General features: G+C 38.9%; 1 protein-coding gene across 1 annotated transcript in view; it reads right to left on the reverse strand.

Moving 5' to 3' along the window:
* Window positions 1-201: 201 nt before the first annotated feature.
* Window positions 202-20,411, reverse strand: part of waca (WW domain containing adaptor with coiled-coil a) — a 36,649-nt gene continuing 16,439 nt past the window's right edge. Inside the window, exons 5-13 of the mRNA XM_058793292.1 lie at window positions 20,132-20,247; window positions 17,697-17,812; window positions 13,671-13,922; window positions 8,885-9,007; window positions 4,995-5,143; window positions 4,800-4,915; window positions 3,031-3,271; window positions 1,797-1,924; window positions 202-1,697 (exon numbers count right to left, since the gene is read on the reverse strand). Coding sequence (XP_058649275.1) covers window positions 1,628-1,697; window positions 1,797-1,924; window positions 3,031-3,271; window positions 4,800-4,915; window positions 4,995-5,143; window positions 8,885-9,007; window positions 13,671-13,922; window positions 17,697-17,812; window positions 20,132-20,247 — 1,311 coding nt within the window. The 3' untranslated portion in view covers window positions 202-1,627. The remainder of the gene's footprint in view (window positions 1,698-1,796; window positions 1,925-3,030; window positions 3,272-4,799; window positions 4,916-4,994; window positions 5,144-8,884; window positions 9,008-13,670; window positions 13,923-17,696; window positions 17,813-20,131; window positions 20,248-20,411) is intronic.

The following is a 20,411-nucleotide window of genomic DNA, read 5'->3' on the forward strand; positions in this document are numbered from 1 at the left end:
TGTTAACTAATGAACCTTATTGTAAAGTGTTACCAAATATCCAATATCAACTGACAACCAAGTGATATACTTAATGTCCTCCAACCAGTGTACAACCTAGCTTTTATGCTAATTTTTGGCCTAATTTAAATGTTTTGTAGTAAACTCATAGAAGAAACCAAGATATACTAAGAGAATACTAACAAACAAACAAAAACAAAATTTTAGTTTAGAATGTTTATTACAATACATACATTTCACATTTGACCTTCTGACCCCAGGTGACCCTGCCCTCACCCTGTTGTAACAGGGTTGGTGATGTCCAGTCCTTGGCTGACCCTCGGTTTTCCAGTAGCACTTTTCCCCCATTCCATCCAATCAGGGTACAAAGGAAAATGTGTGGTAATAATTTATGAATACAACATATCTGATAGACTAGTAATCACTGCAACTTTAATAAAACTTTAACTTCATTATTACTTAGCAACTGTACATAGGAATGAACTCTGGTTTTTAATGCAAGTTGCCACAGCAACTTGTTCATTTTTTCCTTTTTCTTTTTTTAAAGTACAGTTTTCTTTTTTTTTCTTCTTTTTTTAAACAAAAAGGGTACAGAAAAGAAATGAAAAAAAAAAAAAACCTGGAAAGATTAAGAGAAAAGAAAAAGGGAATTCTGGGTGACAACCAGTTTTCATCTCCTGCTAAAGGAGGTGAGGGAGGGGAACGACATGGGCTGAGCTGCAGGAATGATTCTCTTTCTCTCCTTTCATTTTTGCTCACATTCACTCCATCACGTAAGCAGGCACTGGTGTTGACCATGGGCATATCGCTGGGCCATTGGGGGCAGGTAGGAGACCACTGAACCATTGTGGACAAACATGATGTAAACCCCCTCAAAAGGCATGGGGTGAGGGAATGAAACCATTATAGTGCAACCAGAGAAAGAAATAGGTAAACTAACCAATAAACCATGTAGCATTACTACAATTTTTCATATGTAGCGAGAGAAAAATGAACCGGTGGATACGTGTGCACAGTTGTGAGAAGACAAAGAGTTGTGTACGTCATCGTCCTTGTTAAATGTCCCGGTCGACTAGTCCACCTTTTCCATGCAGGTCTGGTACATGCTCAAGGCAATGGTTCACCGATCGTATATCTGAAGAGCGTTTGTTTTCTTTTTTTTGTTGTTTTTTTTTTTTTTTTTTAATCATGTCATTTAAAAATCTGCAGTCAAGAGTTCTACATATGGTGGCAATGAGGGCACTTGAGATCCCAGTCTGCCTTGGTGCTGATTAGTTTAACGTTTGGATGTCAAAAGCTTTGATAGGCATGGCTTCCCATGGCTTCATCTACAAAATATATTTACAACATGGAAATAACATCTACAAATAATCTACATGTACAGGGACGGGGCGAGGGCAGCTCCTCCGAAAACCTCTCCGCCCCCCTCTCCCCCACCCCCACCCACCCAACCTCGGTCCAAAGCAAGACCTCGCTGCAGCTCGTTTAATGTAAGACTGGGCCCAGAGCAGAACGCAACAGAACTTTGGTTCTCCAGGGTTCCGCGCGCACGAAATGGGTTCTGCCCACTCATTCACCTACCCCTCTCTCCTCCTGTTTCAAGACCACATCGCAAACCCAGAGTTCCTCAAACCATGAAGGAATTTTGATTCTTCAACTTTTCAAGTTCTTTAATTTGTTGTCTCAAAAACAGTATCCTGTCAAGAAAAACAAAGGGAGAGTCAAGTTAGTACATTGTATATGTTAGTACATGGGAGTCACATGCTCTGGTATATGAGAAAGTGAAATGCGTTGACCTCTGCTCGCGCAATGTGGCCTGGATCTCGCACACTCGCACCAGTGAGCGCAGGTTCTTCAGCTCTGTGCAGTTCTCGGACATGTAGATGCTGCCCATGGTGTGAGCCTCTTCACGTAACCGCGAGGCCTGGAAGGGAGAGCCGTATGCAAATTGTTAGCAATGCAACAAAAATCTCTGTATTTCGGCAGCAGACAGGTGGATGCCAATGATTTGTGTTCAGCAGCCCAATGCTGTGTGTTTTTGTCCACTGAGGCTGTATATGGTGCTAACCTTTTCCTGAAATGTCTTCTAAGACCCTGGTAATAGTTATCAGATGGTCAGTACTAAGAGAACTAGAAACTCCGCATTTTGTTTTCCACAGTTTCTTTATTTGCTTTTTCACTGTTTGAGCCGTAAACGATAATAGTCGGCAAGATTTTATTAATGCTTTTGAAGTCTCTTATAGCCGTCAAGGTATTATTTATTTGATTAAAGATACAGTAAAAACAGCAATATTGTAAAATTACAATTTGAAATAACTTTTTATATTTTACAATCTCATATTCCTGTGACAGCAAAGCTGACTTTTCAGCAGCCATTATTTCAGTCTTCAGTGTCACATGATCCTCAATCATTCTAATATGTTGATTTGCTGCTCAAGAAAAAACATTTTTGTTATCAATGTTGAAAACTTTGCTGCTTCATGTGTCAAGCCTGTACAACTTTCTTTGGTCCCACTTTATATTAAGTGGCCTTAACTACTATGTACTTCACATCAAAAAAATAAGTACAATGTACTTATTGTGTTCATATTGAAATGCAAAACATTTCTGCTGCTACTGAGGTGGGAGACGGGTAACGTTAGGGACAGGTTTGGTGGTATGGGTAGGTTTAAGGGTGGGTTAAGGTGGAAGGGATGGGTCATCAGTGTAATTATAACTGTAATTACAGAAATTAATTATAGATCTAATTGCATGGAGGTATTTCTTTTTTAAATAAGTACAATGTAAAAACATACATTTACACAATAAGTGCACTGTCCCAAATTACTAATGTAAATGTAAGTAGTTAAAGCCACAGTATAGAGTGGGATGCTTTTTGTCAGGATTTTAATGAATAGAAAGTTCAAAAGAACAGCATTTATTTTAAATAGAAATCTTTATTATAAAAGTCTCTGTCACGTTTGATCAACTTATTGCATCCTTGCTGAATAAAAGTATGAATTATTCACAAAAAAACATTTGTTTCCATACCTGTTTCTCCGCGTGCTCCGCGGGCCACCCTTGCACATGTTTGATGAGGTTCTCATTGAAGTGTGCGGCCAGCGTGGGTGTAAAGGAACACGTTGCCCTGCCTGGAGCTGTGCCAGCAGGTACTGAGCCCGGGGGCATTGCTCCGCTGACTACACCTGGTCCTTGACCACCACCACCACCATTATTACTGCTGCTGTTACTGCCCATGTGGTTTGGACCTGGAGACGGACTTCTCTGACTGCTGCAAAACACAAACAGTGGATGGGTTAATGTCTACCTGATTTAAGAAACAGCTACTTTTACGTGCAAATCCAATCATTTAAAGTGATCCTACCTAGAACTAGAGGTCTGCAAGCCCGTCACGCTGAGTCCATTCGGGCCGGGCTCGGGCCATTTTTTTTTTTTACAGATCGGGCTCGGGCTCATTTAGCTTCTCTCCTTTTATTGTGCCCATATACGCGCAGAGCACACATGGCTAATTAAATACTGATTATATTATAAATATTATACATCGCCTAAGCAATATGCAACGCATACGCACACATTAGCATACAGGTGACCATGCAGAGCATCAGGAAGAAGTTGGAGCGTGGAGTTACAAAAAGTTCCCAATGCTTCGGGAAAAGCTGCATTTTTGATCAGCCATACATTTGATGATGATCCTGACTTTCTTTAGAGAGAAATGCATCTTTAGGGATTTTATAATGAAAGAATTTTTGTTTTCGATTCGAATTATTTCGTTTTAAAATAGTAATTAAAAGCTTTCTATAAATACTATATTTATCAAGTCAGTGAGGCAAGTAGGCTATATGCTGTGTTTCGGTTTTTCAGAAGCGCTCTGCTTGCTCAAAACCGAAACTGCTTCTTGTTTTTATTTATTTTTTTATAAAAGCACGTTTTGTTGATATTGTGAGTGCACACAAATACAAGTAGACCATTTACAGTTCCGAACAACGTAGCCTTTTACTCTTACCTTTATGAGCAAAAATGACAGCGTATTTTGAAATGTTTTCAATGCAAGTGATGGTTCTTGCGCGTTCAGTAATGCTTCAGCTTCCACTCTCCGCACAAACTACTGGATATGCATCAGCACATTTATCTAGCTCAAGCGTTTAAACTAACATTGTGGAGCTGTTTTATAAGTATAGATTTAATTTTAGAGAAGTCGTGATGATTTGAGAAAGCTAAATTGATCAAACATAGGCTATGATCAACTCGCTGTCTGCCGCTGGCCGCTTGGTCGTAACTTTAAAAAACAAAAACTTACATTTAACGAATAAAAAAAAAATGCTCCAAACGTTTTTCTAAATTAACTTAAAATAACGAAACGAAATACAATCACTTTGCCATTTCATACAAAACTGAACTATTTTAATAGCTGAAACAGTAGTAGATAAGCTGTTTTGGGAGAAGGGGAAAAAAAGACGGGCTCGGGTCGGACTCGGGCCGAGAATTCTGATGAGCTGTCGGACACGGGCCGGGCTAGGGCCTGAGCGTCTCGGGCCAGGGCCAGGCTAGGGCCTAAATTTTAGGCCCGTGCAGGGCTCTTCCTAGAACATCAAAATCAGCACCATCACAAACAGCCAGAAGATGGCAGTCAAACACCATAAAACAAGCCACTTTGAGCTACAAATATGGCTGCTGAAGCATACTTTGAGCAGTTCAGTACCCATAAGCCTATATTAAACTTACTTTGCACAATTGTTTTTTTTTTTTTTTTAGAATGTTTTGATGAATAAGTTCAGTTATTTTCAAATGTCTGGAGTTACCTCTGTCTCTGCAGTGTCCGTGGAGAGTTGCCGTTGTCGTGATGTTTGTCTGTGGGGAGGGACTGCTGGGACGATGGTGGAGGGAGAGAACTGGACTTAACTGTCATAGCGTTTATCTGAGAAAGATGGGGAGAAAGTGTTACAAAGCTATACTTTCATTTGTGACATCTGTCATCTCATTTGACAGCAGTATACCTTGGTCTGTGAGGAGACTGGCGTGGTGCTGAGGGGGGGTTTGAGGGAGGCTGTGTTGGTCTGTGGTGTGCTGATTCTAGGAGACACATACGACCGAGGAGAGGAAGCGTCTGACGTCAGAGACATCGGAGACTGGCTGGACTGCTGGGCTACTCCACAGGACAAAACAAGAGAGAAGACTGAGATGAGGTCAAGAGATGGTGTCTAATCACAACAGGCATGTACTTGGTTAACAAATGCGGTTCTGGCTCCGATTTCAATCTATAGTTTGTGTTGTTAACGTTAATCTATTCGAAACACTAAAATTAAGCTGAAATAAAATCTATATTAGAAAATTAAAATATAAACTTTTGAAATGATGCCTTGGCAACTAAATGAAAAGTTGTTGAACTAATATTTACACTAATATCTATCTATCCATCCATCTCACTGAGGCCATTAACAGTAAGAAGCTCACTCTGACCTACCGTTCTCCTATATACAGTTGTGGCCAAAATTATTAGAACACTGGTATTTTCACCAGCTAAAAAAATGGTTTCAAGTCAGTTATTTCTACCTTTTGCTGTAGTGTGTCAGTAGGAAATATCTGTTTACATTTCCAAACATTCATTTTGCCATTATTTGTAATAATCCAGTGAGATTTGTTTACACAAGGAGTCTGACAACAGCCAGTGCTCCACACAGAGATCTGATCTCGTCTTCATCCAGTCTGTCTGAAATGACACAAAGAAACAGAATAAACTGAGACAGACTAAATCCAGAAGAACTGTGGCAACGTCTTCAAGGTGCTTCAAGAACCCTACCTGCAAAGCTAACTGAAAAACTATGCGCTAGTGCACCTAGAGCAAAAGCTGCTTTAAACACAAAGGATGGTCACACCAAATGTTGATTTAATTTAATTAATAGAAGTTAATTGATATAGAAAATCTATTTATGACATTATTTTTGGCAGCACCCTCATTTTACAGCATTTTTATACAAGTGCCTAAAACTTTTAACAGTACTGTAGCTTCGTAGCTTTTGCTCTAGGTGCACTTGCGCATAGTTTTGCAGGTAGGTCTCTTGAAGCATCTTGGAGACGTTGCCACAGTTCTTCTGGACTTCGTCTGTCTCAGTTTGTTGTTTCTGACTGGATGATAATGAGATATGGGGCCAGTTGCATAAAAGGATTTTTATTTAGTTATGTAAAAACTAGAGCTGTCAATCGATTAAATTTTTTTTAAATCGCGTTAATCACAGTCGTGGACTGTGATTAATCATGATTAATCACAAATTTAAAATATTAGGATTTCCCTGTAAATGTGTTGAAAAAGAAATGCATGACAAACTAGTTTAAGGAAACAGAACCTTTCACACTTCCGCCAGCTATGAGACATAATCCTTATTATTCTTTTATCTTATTCTTTTGTTTTTATTTAGCCATTATCAGCCTTTATACTGGCAATAAAACGTTTACCAAGCCACATCGCTTCAATCCCAGTATACATTTACCCAACTATTATCAAAAGTATTTCTAAATAAATACAACAAAACATTTATTGCGACCTTACGTGAAATATTATGACAAAATGCATTATAAAGAAGAATTGGACCTGTTCTGCAGCTGCATTAGAGCTAACATGCTACATAAAACAATTTATGAGATTAATAGTACATTTTTACTCAGAACTCACTTCAAACCACCACCGAGTGTTTGTAATAACTTCCTTTTGCGATCACATGTGGAATTTGGTCGTTTACTGTTGTTAAAATATGCTATTTATAGCCTTTTATGTCGCTGCACAAATTAGCATTTCAAATGTACACATTCATCTAAAAAAAAAAACACATACAGACCATATCCTATCGTAATCGTATGTTTATTATCTTATATAATCTATAGTGGCTGTTGTCATGTTTATTTCTGCTGTGTAAAAGCCTTAACATGTAAGTTATGCTCTGGCTGAAACTCACGTTGTTTGTGATGTTACCGCCTCTCCGTTCTTAAGTCGTCAGGTATACATTCCAAGTATAATACACATTAGTTAAAGGATCCATTTTAATTTTTACTTGTCTATATACACTTTCGGCGGCCGCGGTACAAATACCGCGGCCGCCGAAATACCGTGACCGTATTTTCAAAATAGCCCACTTGTGCCGTTACCCTGGTAACACTGGTTTGCTGTACTCTTATCACACAATGATAGATAACCTTCCGCACTGCGATGACGGGAAGTTGGGGTCAAAACTTATCAAGCGATTAATTTGTGTTAAAAAAATATTAACGCGGTAATTTTTGATTAAATCGCATGCGTTAACGTTGACACCCCTAGTAAAAACACAGATTAGTCAAAGTTGAATCCAAAAAGTAAGACTGATCACCCCTTGACTAACTGCTAGTTGGTCAGATTAGTTTTTAAGACAATGTCTTAACATGGAGGATAGGTTTATGCAACTGACCCCAGATCTCTGTGTGATATTTCCTACTGATACAAAACCATTTTTTAGCTGGCGAAAATACTAGTGTTCTAATAATTTTGGACATCACTGTATAAAATTGGGTGCAAAACAAAAGCCTTGCAGAGTTGTGTACACATTACTTTCATGTGCATTAGTAAGAAAAGTTGTTGATTACTTTTCACACCTTTTTATTTCTGCTATAGAGGACTATAGAAACACCAACTTCCTCAAAGCACAGAAAAACTGTCTCCTAGTTTCTTCTAGTTTATAAAACAATTTCATCCTTAGACTACAATATGCAATATCTGAAAATTAATGCCAGAATAGGTCTGATCCCATTTCATATAAAATTCACACACTGTTGAAACAATATGAAGTGTCATTCGATAAGACTTTGATATATCATCTATATTGCAGCATGCAAATTTATCAATGCAGCAGAGTACTAAAAACTGCCACAGCAAATCAAAGAACCAAAAAAAAGGGGGAGGGGAGAGAGCTTCCTATTAATATCCTAGTAACTTTGCAGTGTTTTTAATAATAATAAATATCAATTATTTCATTCAAATTGTTTTGCTTTCTAAAAACACCAGTGTAAATGTAATTTGGACTGAGAAATCATCACAACTAAAGAGGTTAGAGTACACTTTAATGTCCAGGCACAAATCAATGCAGATTTTTTTTTTTTTTTTTAATCTGTTTACTTTGGTGACTGAAAAAGGGTTGGAGTTGTTAATTTTGCTCTTAAAGTGTACCAAACTGGTGCATTTAACTTAAAAAGAACAATTTTTTTACTAAATCTTGATGGTCTGAGATTCACCCACCACAGTCTCACAAAAATCCTATGGAAAACACTGACTTGATATCCAAAAGAAGAAAAAAAAAAAAGAATTGAGTTCTCTTTCAAGGATTACTACGCTTGAATGGTCAACTACACAAATGAGTCAAAATGCCTGTCTTGCCAAGTATTTACATAAAAGCTACTGGTTATGAAGATACAACCTATCATTTACTGTGAACATGCAATTAAACATGTGACTTAGATGCTGCCAAATAACAGATGCTGCATGACAAATCCATATACAGAGCTACTTGTGTTCAAACCAGAAATCATTTTTGAGGCCCACGTGGCCCACCATTATCTGCTCAGACAGCAGCAGCCAAGTCTGTGTGTGTGTGTGTGCTAAGCTACCAACCCCATCTGCTAACTCAAGGAAGCTGACTCAGAACCCCACAGCTGACATGAGTCGGCAACACAACCTCACGCCAAAAACAAATCAAAACCATGAGCTCAAGTTATGAAGTTCAAGATCAGGTCACAAAACACAGCCAACCTTAAAACCACATGTGTCAGACATAATTTGGATGGCATTGTAGCACAAATAAAAAATACAGCAGGTTTGAAAGTAAAAGGTAGTACATGAGAGAGAGAGCAGAGTGCGTGTATGTACCTTGGCTGGACAGTTGAGTAGCCTGGGAGAGCAGAGTTGTGATGTTGAAGGCAGACGGACCAGCAGTCAGGATCTTATGGAGCATGGACTGCAGCGAAGCCTGAGTTACTGCAGCTGTGAGAACTACAGAGACACAGAGAACACAGAATGAAGCAAGAAAGCAAGGACAAAAAGGTGAAGACATGAAGAAAAAAAAAAGAAAAGAAAAAACCTAACATTGAAATCAGAGTCTGCAAGAAAAACCCTTTCTTTACTAAATGCTTTGGTAACATTAAGAGCTTGTCTTTTCAGTCACTGGTGAGCAGTTAGAAAATCTGCAAGATTTCTCTGAAAAGATGAGTATCTCAGTGCAAGTGTCCACCAACATAGAAACGAGTCTGATTGGGGCTGAAATTAGTCCATATGATATAAATATAAAAGAAATAAGACCAATTAGCAGACTAGTCTTTCAGATAATGTACTGACTAGTTGATTTTGCACATCCCAAATCACCTGTCAAAATACTGGATCATTAAAGGGGTGGTTTACTGCTTTTTTTCTTTGCTTGATTGTGTTTATGGGGTGCAATATAACATGTCTTCGTGTTTCGTTTGTTAAAAAACGCCTTATTTTTCATATATTTCACCTTTATTGTAAGCCGCTTTCTCCTCTGTCATTTGAACGACCGGTTGACTTCCTGATTCTATGAAACCACTCCCTCAGAAACAGGCAATGGGCTCATATTGGTTAGTTGGGCCGGTGTGTTGTGATTGGCTAAACTGTGTACTGCACATTGTCCGGAAACTTCACGCCCATTACCTTCACGGGCGACAGTTGCATGTGCTCCGGTCAAATGTAAATAATGGTGTCAATATTGCCGTATCAGTTTGAGCCAGAATCAGACCCAGAAAGCGGTAATGAAGAGAGTCAAGCAGAACTTCCGCAAGCATGGCTCTTACAAAACGTTTCTGAATGAAGTTTGCTGTTGTGATTACATTTTTTTTTTAAGTTTGTACACGTTTGTCTTATAGACACAAAATAGCATCGAACTAACTGGCTACTATAACCAAACAGCGTTGGCTTGTTTACGTTCTTGATCAAATCGAAAAATTATGTCATAAAGTATACATGGAAAATACATTTACAAAATTAGTACATAATTACAAATTCGGGTCCAAAATGTTTGTACGCGTTTGTCAAAGACACACGAAATAGCATTTAACTAACTGGCTAAAGCCAGCGTTGGCATTTGTTTACGTCCTTGATAAAACTAAAACATTACGTCTGAATTTATAGATGCAAATACATTTAAAATTATGAAATCTTACTTACAGGTTGTGGCCCAACAACTGCTGCCTCTGGTTTTAAAGTTGGAACTGCTCCATGTTTTAGTAATAGTTTCTGTGTGAATCCAGCATTGATTCTGGAGGCTGTCTTCCGTAAAATGCGCAGCACAGAGAGCTAAATTAGGATTGTAATTGTCAGGAACATAATCAAACATAAATTTTAACCATTGCTGACGAACTACAGCGTCCATAGGAAGCCCGAACACAGAAGACCTGACAGCTGGGTGAAAATAACACCGTTTCGACGGCATGGCTACAACTCTCCACTATAACTCTTCCTCTTCGACAAAGCCACAGAACATGGCCTTGCCCCCACTTTGGCATGTTCCGGAGGGAGGGGTTGATGCAAATTTATGGGTTTTTTTACGTATGCAACCCGGGAAGTATCTCGTCGTAGTCCCATATGAGTCGTTTTTGTAGGCATTAAACTTCCTGATTTTTAAAAGACATCTCCGCTTACGTTGAACTTTCAGCGCAGCAACTTTGCGGATACTGTTCATGCACCAACAGCAACATTACACACTGTTTAAAATGAAAAAAGTGAAAAATCGCAGTAAACCACCCCTTTAAATAACAGATTATTTTACTACAGACTGTTCATTTAAAAATTAGTTGGAAAAACTTGAAGCAATATTTACTTCATTGAGAAATACTTTACAGCTACAACCTTATTTAAATATCTGTACTAACATTCAAATATTCAACAAGATTTTTCAGACGTTTTTGAGAAGTCACAAAGACTGCATTTTTTTAGATCTAAAATACAGTAAACTATAGAGTAATATTGTGCAATATAACTAACCTAAAATAACTTCTCTATTTGTAATGTAAGATCAAATTTCTCCATTTAAAATTTATTCCTGTAATAGAAAATAGATTTTCTGTAACAATGCAAGTCTTTACTGCTACTTTTGTTTAACAATGCATATTTTCTGGAAAAAATAAATATTAGGTAACACTTTAAGATAGGGAACACTTATTCACTATTAACTATGACTTTTCCCTCAATAAATTTCTAATTTGCTGCTTATTAACAGTTACTAAGGTAGTTAAGTTTAGGTATTGGGTAGGATTAGGGATGTAGAATAAGATCATGCAGAATAAGGCATTAATTTGTGCTTAATTACTACTAATAAATGGCTAATATTCTAGTAATATGCATGCTAATAAGCAACTAGTTAAGAGACCCTAAAATAAAGCGTTACCAAATATTAATATTACCCTAAACTTTTCAACAGTGTATTTAAACTTCTTCAGCAGCATTTGTGTGTGTATGTGTTACAATACTAGGTCAAACAATGTTGCAATCAACCTCAAGTGGAGCGATTTAGAACTTGAGCATCATTAAAGGGGACATCGGATGCAAAATTCACTTTTACGTGGCGTTTGAACTTTAATGTGTGTACACACAACTACCCTATAATGATAAAAATCCACCCAGTGCTTTTTTCCCCCCACAAATCATAAGCACTTTCTTAGATCAAGCCGTTCACCGATTCCTCCCACAGGTTGTTGACTGACACTGGCATTTAAGCATAGACCTGCTCTGAATGAACTGTCAACAGTCCGCCATTGTTTCAACGCCACAGCAGGTGTTAAGATTGTTTCCCAAGCGACTGAGGTGTGTGTTTGTTAACGAGTCGTTTACAAATGCATTTTAAATTGTTTCTGAGCAGTTATAACAGCTTGAATAAGAATGGAGGAGCAGGGTGAGCAGTTGCTCTATATCATTTAAAGGGACATGCACCGAAAGGGGTCGCTGTGAACGGAGCTCTTTTTGACAAGGTAAAAAGGGTGTTGTTTTACACTACCACTGACCCTAAAGAATCATAACTTGTGGAAAATGGGCATCCGATGTCCCCTTTAAGACAACATTCATGATCTACTTGAAAACTCAAACACCTTTAAGCAAAGCACTTTATACCAGAGCCTAAACCAGAGGAAACGTTCCCTGCAACTAGTTTGAATCCAATATTAATGCACTTAAAAGAATGATGCAGCAGCCCTGGATCATGCAAACTTTTGCATTTCACCGTTTACACACATCTGCCATATGCAGTGGTACAAGAGCAGACTGGCCAAAATCCATTCAGACAATTCTCGTTCACCCTGGATCTGGCTAGGAGAATCAGTTTGTAACTGTGCATCATAGTTTGCAAATGCAGCCAGTGATGGAAAGTAAGAAGCAATGACACGCTCAAAAATGGCAATTCACACAGGCCATGTTCAGGAGGCAGCAAAGCTATGATTCATGCCTGAGATGTGAAGTTAAAGAGAGGAAAGCTGACGCTAGCCCAGCATGCACAAGTACATAACAGGCAATTATATCCCCGCTTGAGTGGTACAAGAAACCCAAATAGAATAAAACAGCAAACCGAATGCTTGCTAACACCACAATAAAGTTATAGTGGTGTAGTATGGTTCAAAGGTGGTAACCGCCATTACCGCAGAACAAGGATTTAACCTCGGGTACCTCAAGTGGGACTTTCCCTGTAATGTTTTGGATAAAAACATCTGCTAATGGCAAGTTCACACTGCACGATTTTCAAAGTCATCGGATCACCGTTGTTTTCACACTACACGACTATCTGGGGTAGCATTCAGTCGCTGCTGTGTTCACATTGCACGATGGATCGGCGACAGGAGGTTACACACTGCATGACTTTACAATAGAAAGAATCGCCGACAACTCTGTCTGCTCTGCAAACTACAGCCAAACACACACGAGAAGTGATAAGGTAATAACGCAAGATCACGCTGATATTATGGTCCATAAGTCTTCCCCAAACACACAATAATTAACAAAGATGACTTAAACATACTTCTGCTGGGAAATTTATATACACAATATATACACAAATCTAAGTAGCCTACTTGAAAGTGAAACCAATGTGATGTGCGTTTTATAATGAGTTTATTTCTTATAGCCTATAAAAGCCCTCAAAGTGATGAAAAAGAAAAAGTGCAGTAAATCTTTTGTCCTTTACAGAAGAATATTATTTACAGGAAAAATCCTAGTCCCTTCTTCATCTTCATGTCGCCTACCTGTTCTGTATATTCTAATGCAAAAATGTAGGCACGTTGTTCATAAATGGCTAACGTTAATTGCTTTGTAAAAAAAAAATAATATATATATATTTTTTTTTAAAAGTCCTCCCCGAACTTCCTGCTGCCCTGTATATTGATCTCTCATTGGCTGTAGGTCATCGCCGATGTATTTTTCAGTCAGAACTCATTCACACAGCAGGATTGTGAATCGCAGACAACTCCAGATATTTAGCATGCCAAATATTTCACGGGTGTCGGTGACGCATCAGCGATTTGCCTCCGATTTTGGGCATTTGTCGGCAATTTTGCAAAACCTGTCAGCGAGTGAAAAATCGGGCTAAAATCGTGCAGTGTGAACTTGGCATAACAGTGGTCCACGACTGATTCTATTCACTAAGATTCAATACACTTACCTTCATTGATCTTGGCCATGTCTACACTGGCGTTGTTAAGCTGCAGGGCTGTTTGCAGAGCAGGGAGGAGTTGACGTAAGAGGGAGGGGTCTTGGAGAAGAGTGGGCGGGGCAGGAGACTGCATCACCGGAGAAACTGGAACTGTAGAGCCTGAGGCGGCGCTGGCAGAGTTGGCCACACTTAAGCCAGACACGGCAGCAGAGGAAGAGGAGGGTGTGAGTGAGGAAGGCTTCTCTGTGGCAATCGAAGACTCTGTTTATAGGGGTGAAAGAGTCAAAAAAAAAAAAAAAAAATCAAACGAGAGTTTAATGTTTAGTGACAGTAGTGGGCCTCTTAAGACTGATGTAAATAAAACCTCAATTTAACAGCAAAAAGATCCACAAACTTCAACCCTAACTAACTTATTGAAAGTGTCTCAGCAATGTCAGATTTTGCCTGAAGATTCACCCAAATCATCTACAGCCAAAATGTCACCTGAAAAATCTCAAAGACCTTAGAGAGATAGTCTGTTCAAAAACTGGAAATGAGAGCATGTTCATACGACATGCATTCAGAATAAGCAGTTTCACTTAAGCACCTAGAGTGAAACACATGATAAGCGTACAAATGGAGCAGTTAAACTGTACGAATTTTCATTGTTTAATAGCTGCTGAAGACGCCAGGATCTAAAAATAGCCCACAATTCCCAAGGCTGGCAACGTGGCGAGACGTGAACATTTCTTAACAGGTGCCCTCAGAACAAGCGCACTGAGCAGCTAGAACAACAATTAAGAGACTGCGCGCACAGTTCCTCATGAAAACACAGCATGATACTTAAAGATATAAAATCAGGCCATTACAGGCTCATCTCTGCAAATCTGATTTTTTTTTTTTGTTCTGTGATGCATAATGCATATTGGAATATTTTCAATTAGAGAAACAATCTCCATATTTTTTAACACAGCTGTTAATTTTTATAGTGATAAGGGACATTCTCTTCTCATAAAACACAATTTCAGCACAACCGTATAATTCCTTGACATCACATCATGAGACACTTATTGAATTTCTGTTCTTGTTGAGAAATTTGAGTTGTTGGCTCCTGAGCACCTATGTTAAAGAAATAGTTACTCACCCTCATGTCGTTCCAAACCCGTAAGACCTCCGTTGAACTTCGGAACACAAATTAAGATTTTTTTGATGAATTCTGCGAGCTCTCTGACCTTCACATAGACAGCAATGTAATTAACATGATCAAGGTCCAGAAACATAGCAAGGACATCGGTAAAATAATCCATGTGACAGAAAAATCACTTCCTGCCCTCCAGCTGCATTTCGCGCGTCATCAGAATCACGTGATTGCAAACAACCTATTTGGGTTCCGAAGATGAACGAAGGTCTTACAGGTTTGGAACGACAGGAGGGTGAGTAATTAATGACAGAATTTTCATTTTAGGGTGAACTAACCCTTTAATAAACAATCTAATCTGCATTCATTCATTTGAATTGTACTGGTCATTGCTCCCCCCCCCCCCCCCCATTTTGACAGTCTGGCCATATTTACTTCAGGAAAACCATTCACACTATTACACCTCCTTTCACAAAATCTCTTCTTCAAGCTTTTCTCCCCATTCACAATGCTGTGTGCATTAAACATTGAATGATTACAATTCTAGACAGAAGACCAGCAAAATGATTGACTGCCCTCAGGGCTCCCACATTTTTTAACAAATGACAAATAACGAATTGCTTTCCAGTCATTTGTATGACTTAATGACTTCTAAGAATCATTCAAATCCATTCAACAATTCGCTAAATCAATCATTCCCACCAGTCTGTGTTCTGGTTTGGCTCATTCAATGGAAAGAAAGACTCAATACTAAGTCACACAAAATCATACATTTTGGCTTTGAAGCAATTTTTACTTCTCCAAGAGTCATATCTAAGTGATGAAATACTTTAGAACAGAGCATACCAACAAAATGTACTATTCAATATAGAAATTTCCATGACTCAAGAAAGTTGACATTTTTTCCAGGCCTGGAAAAATAACTTTAAAACTCCATGATATTCTGAGGTTTTCAAGGACAGTGGGAAGGAACCCTGTGCCTTAAACCTGCTGCTTAGCACCTGCAACCCTTCGACTGCCTTGATATAGTCAAGCATTGAAAACTGTACTCAAATAGAAGTAAACTGCTGTGATGACTGGAAAATAAATGAAGAAAAATAGCAGCATGCAGCACAGGAGTGTTAAAGAGCATTAACACGTCATGCTGCATAAGGCAAAGACTTGCTACTGCCTCCTACCAGCATGGACAAGCAGACCCCACCACTGCTTACGTGGGTGGTGTGGATAAGCAGAAGTTTGAGACATAAAAACATTGCAAAAGCTCTAAATGTTGTCATTCTATAAATACAAATCCAATCGGTGATGGTCTGTGAAAAACGGCTATGTGGCTCGATTAAACAGTATGTCAGTTATGACTCTGCAACTGCAAATTAAGTGGCATTAACTTTTCCTCGCACTAATATAGATCACAAATATGTCCAGTATCATCTGCTACTGCAATATTTGTAACTCTGTCTACCAAAATAATAGATAGCTTTCTAGTTTTTAAACTTTTTCAGGCCTGGAAACTACATTCTTTGTGTTGGGTTAGCAAAGACAGGTCAACTAAACTATAACTAAGGATCTACAGCTTGCAGAGATCAATGTTACAGCACACTATTTTTCCTCTACGCACACATACCTTAAAGGGGTCATATGATGCTTTTTTTTTAAAAACGCCTCTCTCAAACGCTTCGTTTTCTACAAAGTCAATCCTTCCGACAAGCGCAGTCTGCTCTGATTGGCCAATTGGCACAGTGCATTGTGATTGGCCGAACACCACAAGCACTCGTCGGAAATGTAAAGCCCCTTTCTATAATTGCGAGCTTCAGCTTTCAAAATAAAAGTGCAGACAGTTAATAATGTTCTTAGTTTTACCATCAGTTCAAGCCCGAAAGGGGAACAGTCGCGTGACCGACACAGTGATGATGCTTGTATGTGTTTGCACACAAGCCGCGATTAAGACAGCTGACTCCACTGTGATGCGACAGTCTCTCTCTCTCTCTCTCTCTCACTCTCACTCTCACTCACACACACACACACACGACACGCAAAACTCCGCATTTGAACAGTCAATAGCAAATACTTAAACAACAAAACATACTTGCAGTCGCTGATTCAGAAGCGCCAGATTGTCATAGCAAAGTCAGAATTGCCTCCTCTCCTAGGTTCACGGTCATCCATAAAATGCGTTGTGATAACATCTGGGTTGTACTGTTCTGTTTCAAGTAACCTTAATGATTACTAAATGCATCTACTTTATAAAGTGCCAAATAAAGTGCTTTTGCTTTCACACAGAAGCACACAGCGTCTCCCTGACACAGCTGCATCAACACTACTGCGGTTACTGAAACCATGCCTGCTTTCCTCGCGTGCACAGTTGGGCGGCATTACGCAAATATTTCCACATTGTGACGTAGACATGTGGGGGCGTGTTTGAATGAGCCATTTTAGGTGGGCGTGGCAGAGTCTTAACTTTGATAAAGAATATCTCTTTGATTTTGAGACTTTAGTCTTTGCAACTTCAGGGATCTTATCTATGCAGCTTGTAACACTCCAAAGAGAAAGGAAAACTTGAAATCGCATCATATGACCCCTTTAAATTTGTGTGTATGTCAAAAATAGTGATATTGGTGTCGAGTAAGACTGTCCCTTGTTACGTTCCTTGATGTTGAATTTTTTTTCTTTTTCAGAAACATAATATAAAAGACCTAAAAATGCATTTCATGACCCCTTTTAAGACAGAGTCAGTAAATATCAATCCTTGCCTTTGATTCAGATCACAAAGTATTTCCATGGTTTACCAAGATTAAGTAAATGCTGGTTCTAAAGATGCTTTATACATTAAGACTACCCAAGTAAACTGGATTGCATTCACTTAACTTTTACCGCCACTTTATAGAGCTAAATAATGTGGGTTTTCAGACACTGACACTTACTAGTGCTGGAGAAGCTGGCGGGCGCAGCTTGCATGGCTTCACGCCTGTAGTCCCTGTCTTTAGGGAAACTGTTGACCACTGCAGCCATCTTGGTTGCCTCCTTCTGCCTTTGCTCTCTGAAACAGGAAGGCATTCACAAAGGCCATGTTCACACAGCAGCAGAATACGGTTGTCAATCCTGTATTTGAGTCCTTAATTCGGTTACGTTCACACACAGTACGATTATTTACGGGCATGACAACCGTATTCTGTAACCTAACTCACACCAGTGAATTTTCAGGACTCACAACCACATTCTCGGAACACACGCACTGTGTGAACGGAACAGGACTGGACAACTAGTTGTCGGTCACGTCATACAGCGCAAGAGAGACTCTCTGCCGCACAAACGCTCATGTTACATGATTTCATGTGTGGTTTCGGTAAATTACAGTGACGGAGAAATGAGCTGCGTGTCATCTTAAAGTTTAGATCCAGTACGTTTTCCACCGGAGCTGCTCCCATCAGTTTTGTGTTCTGCGCACGACAGAAATATGCTCCGCTCTCTACCCAAATTTAAAAGCTGCTGTCGGTTATTGAAGGATTTGACAGAAGAACCCGCGGCTCGGTTGGACTCTTGACATGTTAGAAGTGATAAAACTTTCAGTATTATAGACGTCGCCATCTTTGATTTTACTTTGGTCAGTGTCGCTATGGTTAGTGGTAAGGAATTCGGGCTTGACTCCCATTGCACGTTCATACAGACAGTATACTAAACACAACTGTAAGCTGCTGTGTGAACGAGACATTGAGACTCACACCTGTAAAGAAAATGCGGTTGTCAATCCCAAAAACTGACAGTGTGAACGTAGCCAAATGGTACTGGCATTTAAAAGACAACAAAACCACATCAGCTTTACACACGACCAGCAGAAAAAAGCCTCACAATAAGACTAGCCGTCTCAACTTTCCGCAAGTCATTTGATAAGTGGAATTAGGCCCATTTCATTTTGCATTTGGAGCACATTTTAATTTAAGCGCACATATAAATGGTTCAAGTATTCATTATGTATCATTAACTATATCGTGATATGACAGTGTGATTATCAAATCACAAAGATTGCAATTTCATTACATATGCATTCAAAGTGTAGCACTGCACTGTGAGAGCAGCTCATGATCCTGTGTTTTCAGTGTCTCAGAGCAGCTTGGTTGCTACATGCTGCTACATCTCTGCATGTTCAGTGAGTTTGAGGTCACTTAGGGTGCTTTCACACTAGCACTTTTGGTGCTTTGGAAACGAGACCAATGGTTCAAAAACAAATATATAAAAATAAGAGAGAACTACTATGCATTTTGCTGCCTTCTCCTGCGCCCTCGTTACTAAGCAATGGGGTAAACAGCTGCTGGCTTGATGACACAAACGAACAGCGGTTCTGACCCAAATAAAATAATATGAACACAGTCCAGCAGGGGGAGGGGGGGCAATCGAACTCTGGTTTGGACCAGGCAATCGAACCAAGTGTGAAAGCACCCTTAACATACATATGGGAATGCAACATGATCTTCCAAAACTGTAATGAGAAGCACTTATAAACCATCTGTTGTCAACAAAAGAAGCTTTGAAGGTTTTTTTAAGGGCTTGTTTTCCTCCAAAATAAAAGTTTGATGGTTTGAAAATGAAGAGTAGAAGAAGTAGTAGTTGTAGTTATTCATTTTTATTGCCATGTCAGCATCTAGTCTATCTCATGGCAAAAACTGAGAAGGAATAATGGAGTTGCAATTATATTGCAATATTTTTTAAATCAACATGATAAAAAAAAAAAAAATCGAAAATCTTAAGTCTTGAAAATGAATAAATTAAGATATTACAAAAATAGTATTTATGGATTTTACAGTCGTACCCTAAAATATATATATATTTTTTTTTTACATTTTTGGTAACTTATTTTATAGTGAATTACTAGAATATTAAATTTCTCATTGGTTTAATATTTTTATTTAAAAATTAATTCTAATAATAGTCATTACTTTATAGTAATTGTTAAATAAGTCACAAATGCTTTGGTCAATTTGTGCAGTTCATCAAACAAGCACAGCAAATGTGGAGCTTTGAAAGGTCATAAATGGTCTTTGATGAAAGCTCTCTGTCAGTGTGAAAGCTCAAAGTGTGATGCAGTTTCCATCACACTACGGCTTCGCTAAAGTGCTGCAAGATGTGTGAAACAGGCCTAAGACTGCAAAATACTCCATTTTTGCAGAAAGCAAGGAGAAGCTAAAAAGAGTTTTCCTATTATTGCTGGGAATGTTTCTTCTGTGGAAACATGCTAGATTAAACTTTCCACCTGCACGGATCACCTGATGTTTCACCAGCAACGTGTATGGATTAGTGTATTATAAGCATATAATTAAGTACTATGAGTCTGAGCACAGGGGTGAAAGCGTGCGTTTAATACCTCTCCAGCCACTCTTTAGGTTTCTCCCACTGAGACACCTCCGTCCTGCAGTTGTAGTAGTACTTCTTCCCTGAAGAACTGATGTGTTCAGACCAATCATCTGCCGGCTCATATGGCTGAAAAAAATAAAAACAACAGGTGTGAACGCTGACATTTAAAGAGACAGGAGCTGTTAAAAGCATGAGAGAGGAAAAGCTAGAGGAAGGAAGATAAAAAGGAGAGGGGTAGAGCAACAACAAAAGGAAAGACCTGAAAGGGAGAAAAAAAGGAAGACAATCCA

The sequence above is a fragment of the Onychostoma macrolepis genome, chromosome 12, assembly GCF_012432095.1.
Source record: "Onychostoma macrolepis isolate SWU-2019 chromosome 12, ASM1243209v1, whole genome shotgun sequence".
NCBI classification, from domain to species: Eukaryota; Metazoa; Chordata; class Actinopteri; order Cypriniformes; family Cyprinidae; genus Onychostoma; species Onychostoma macrolepis.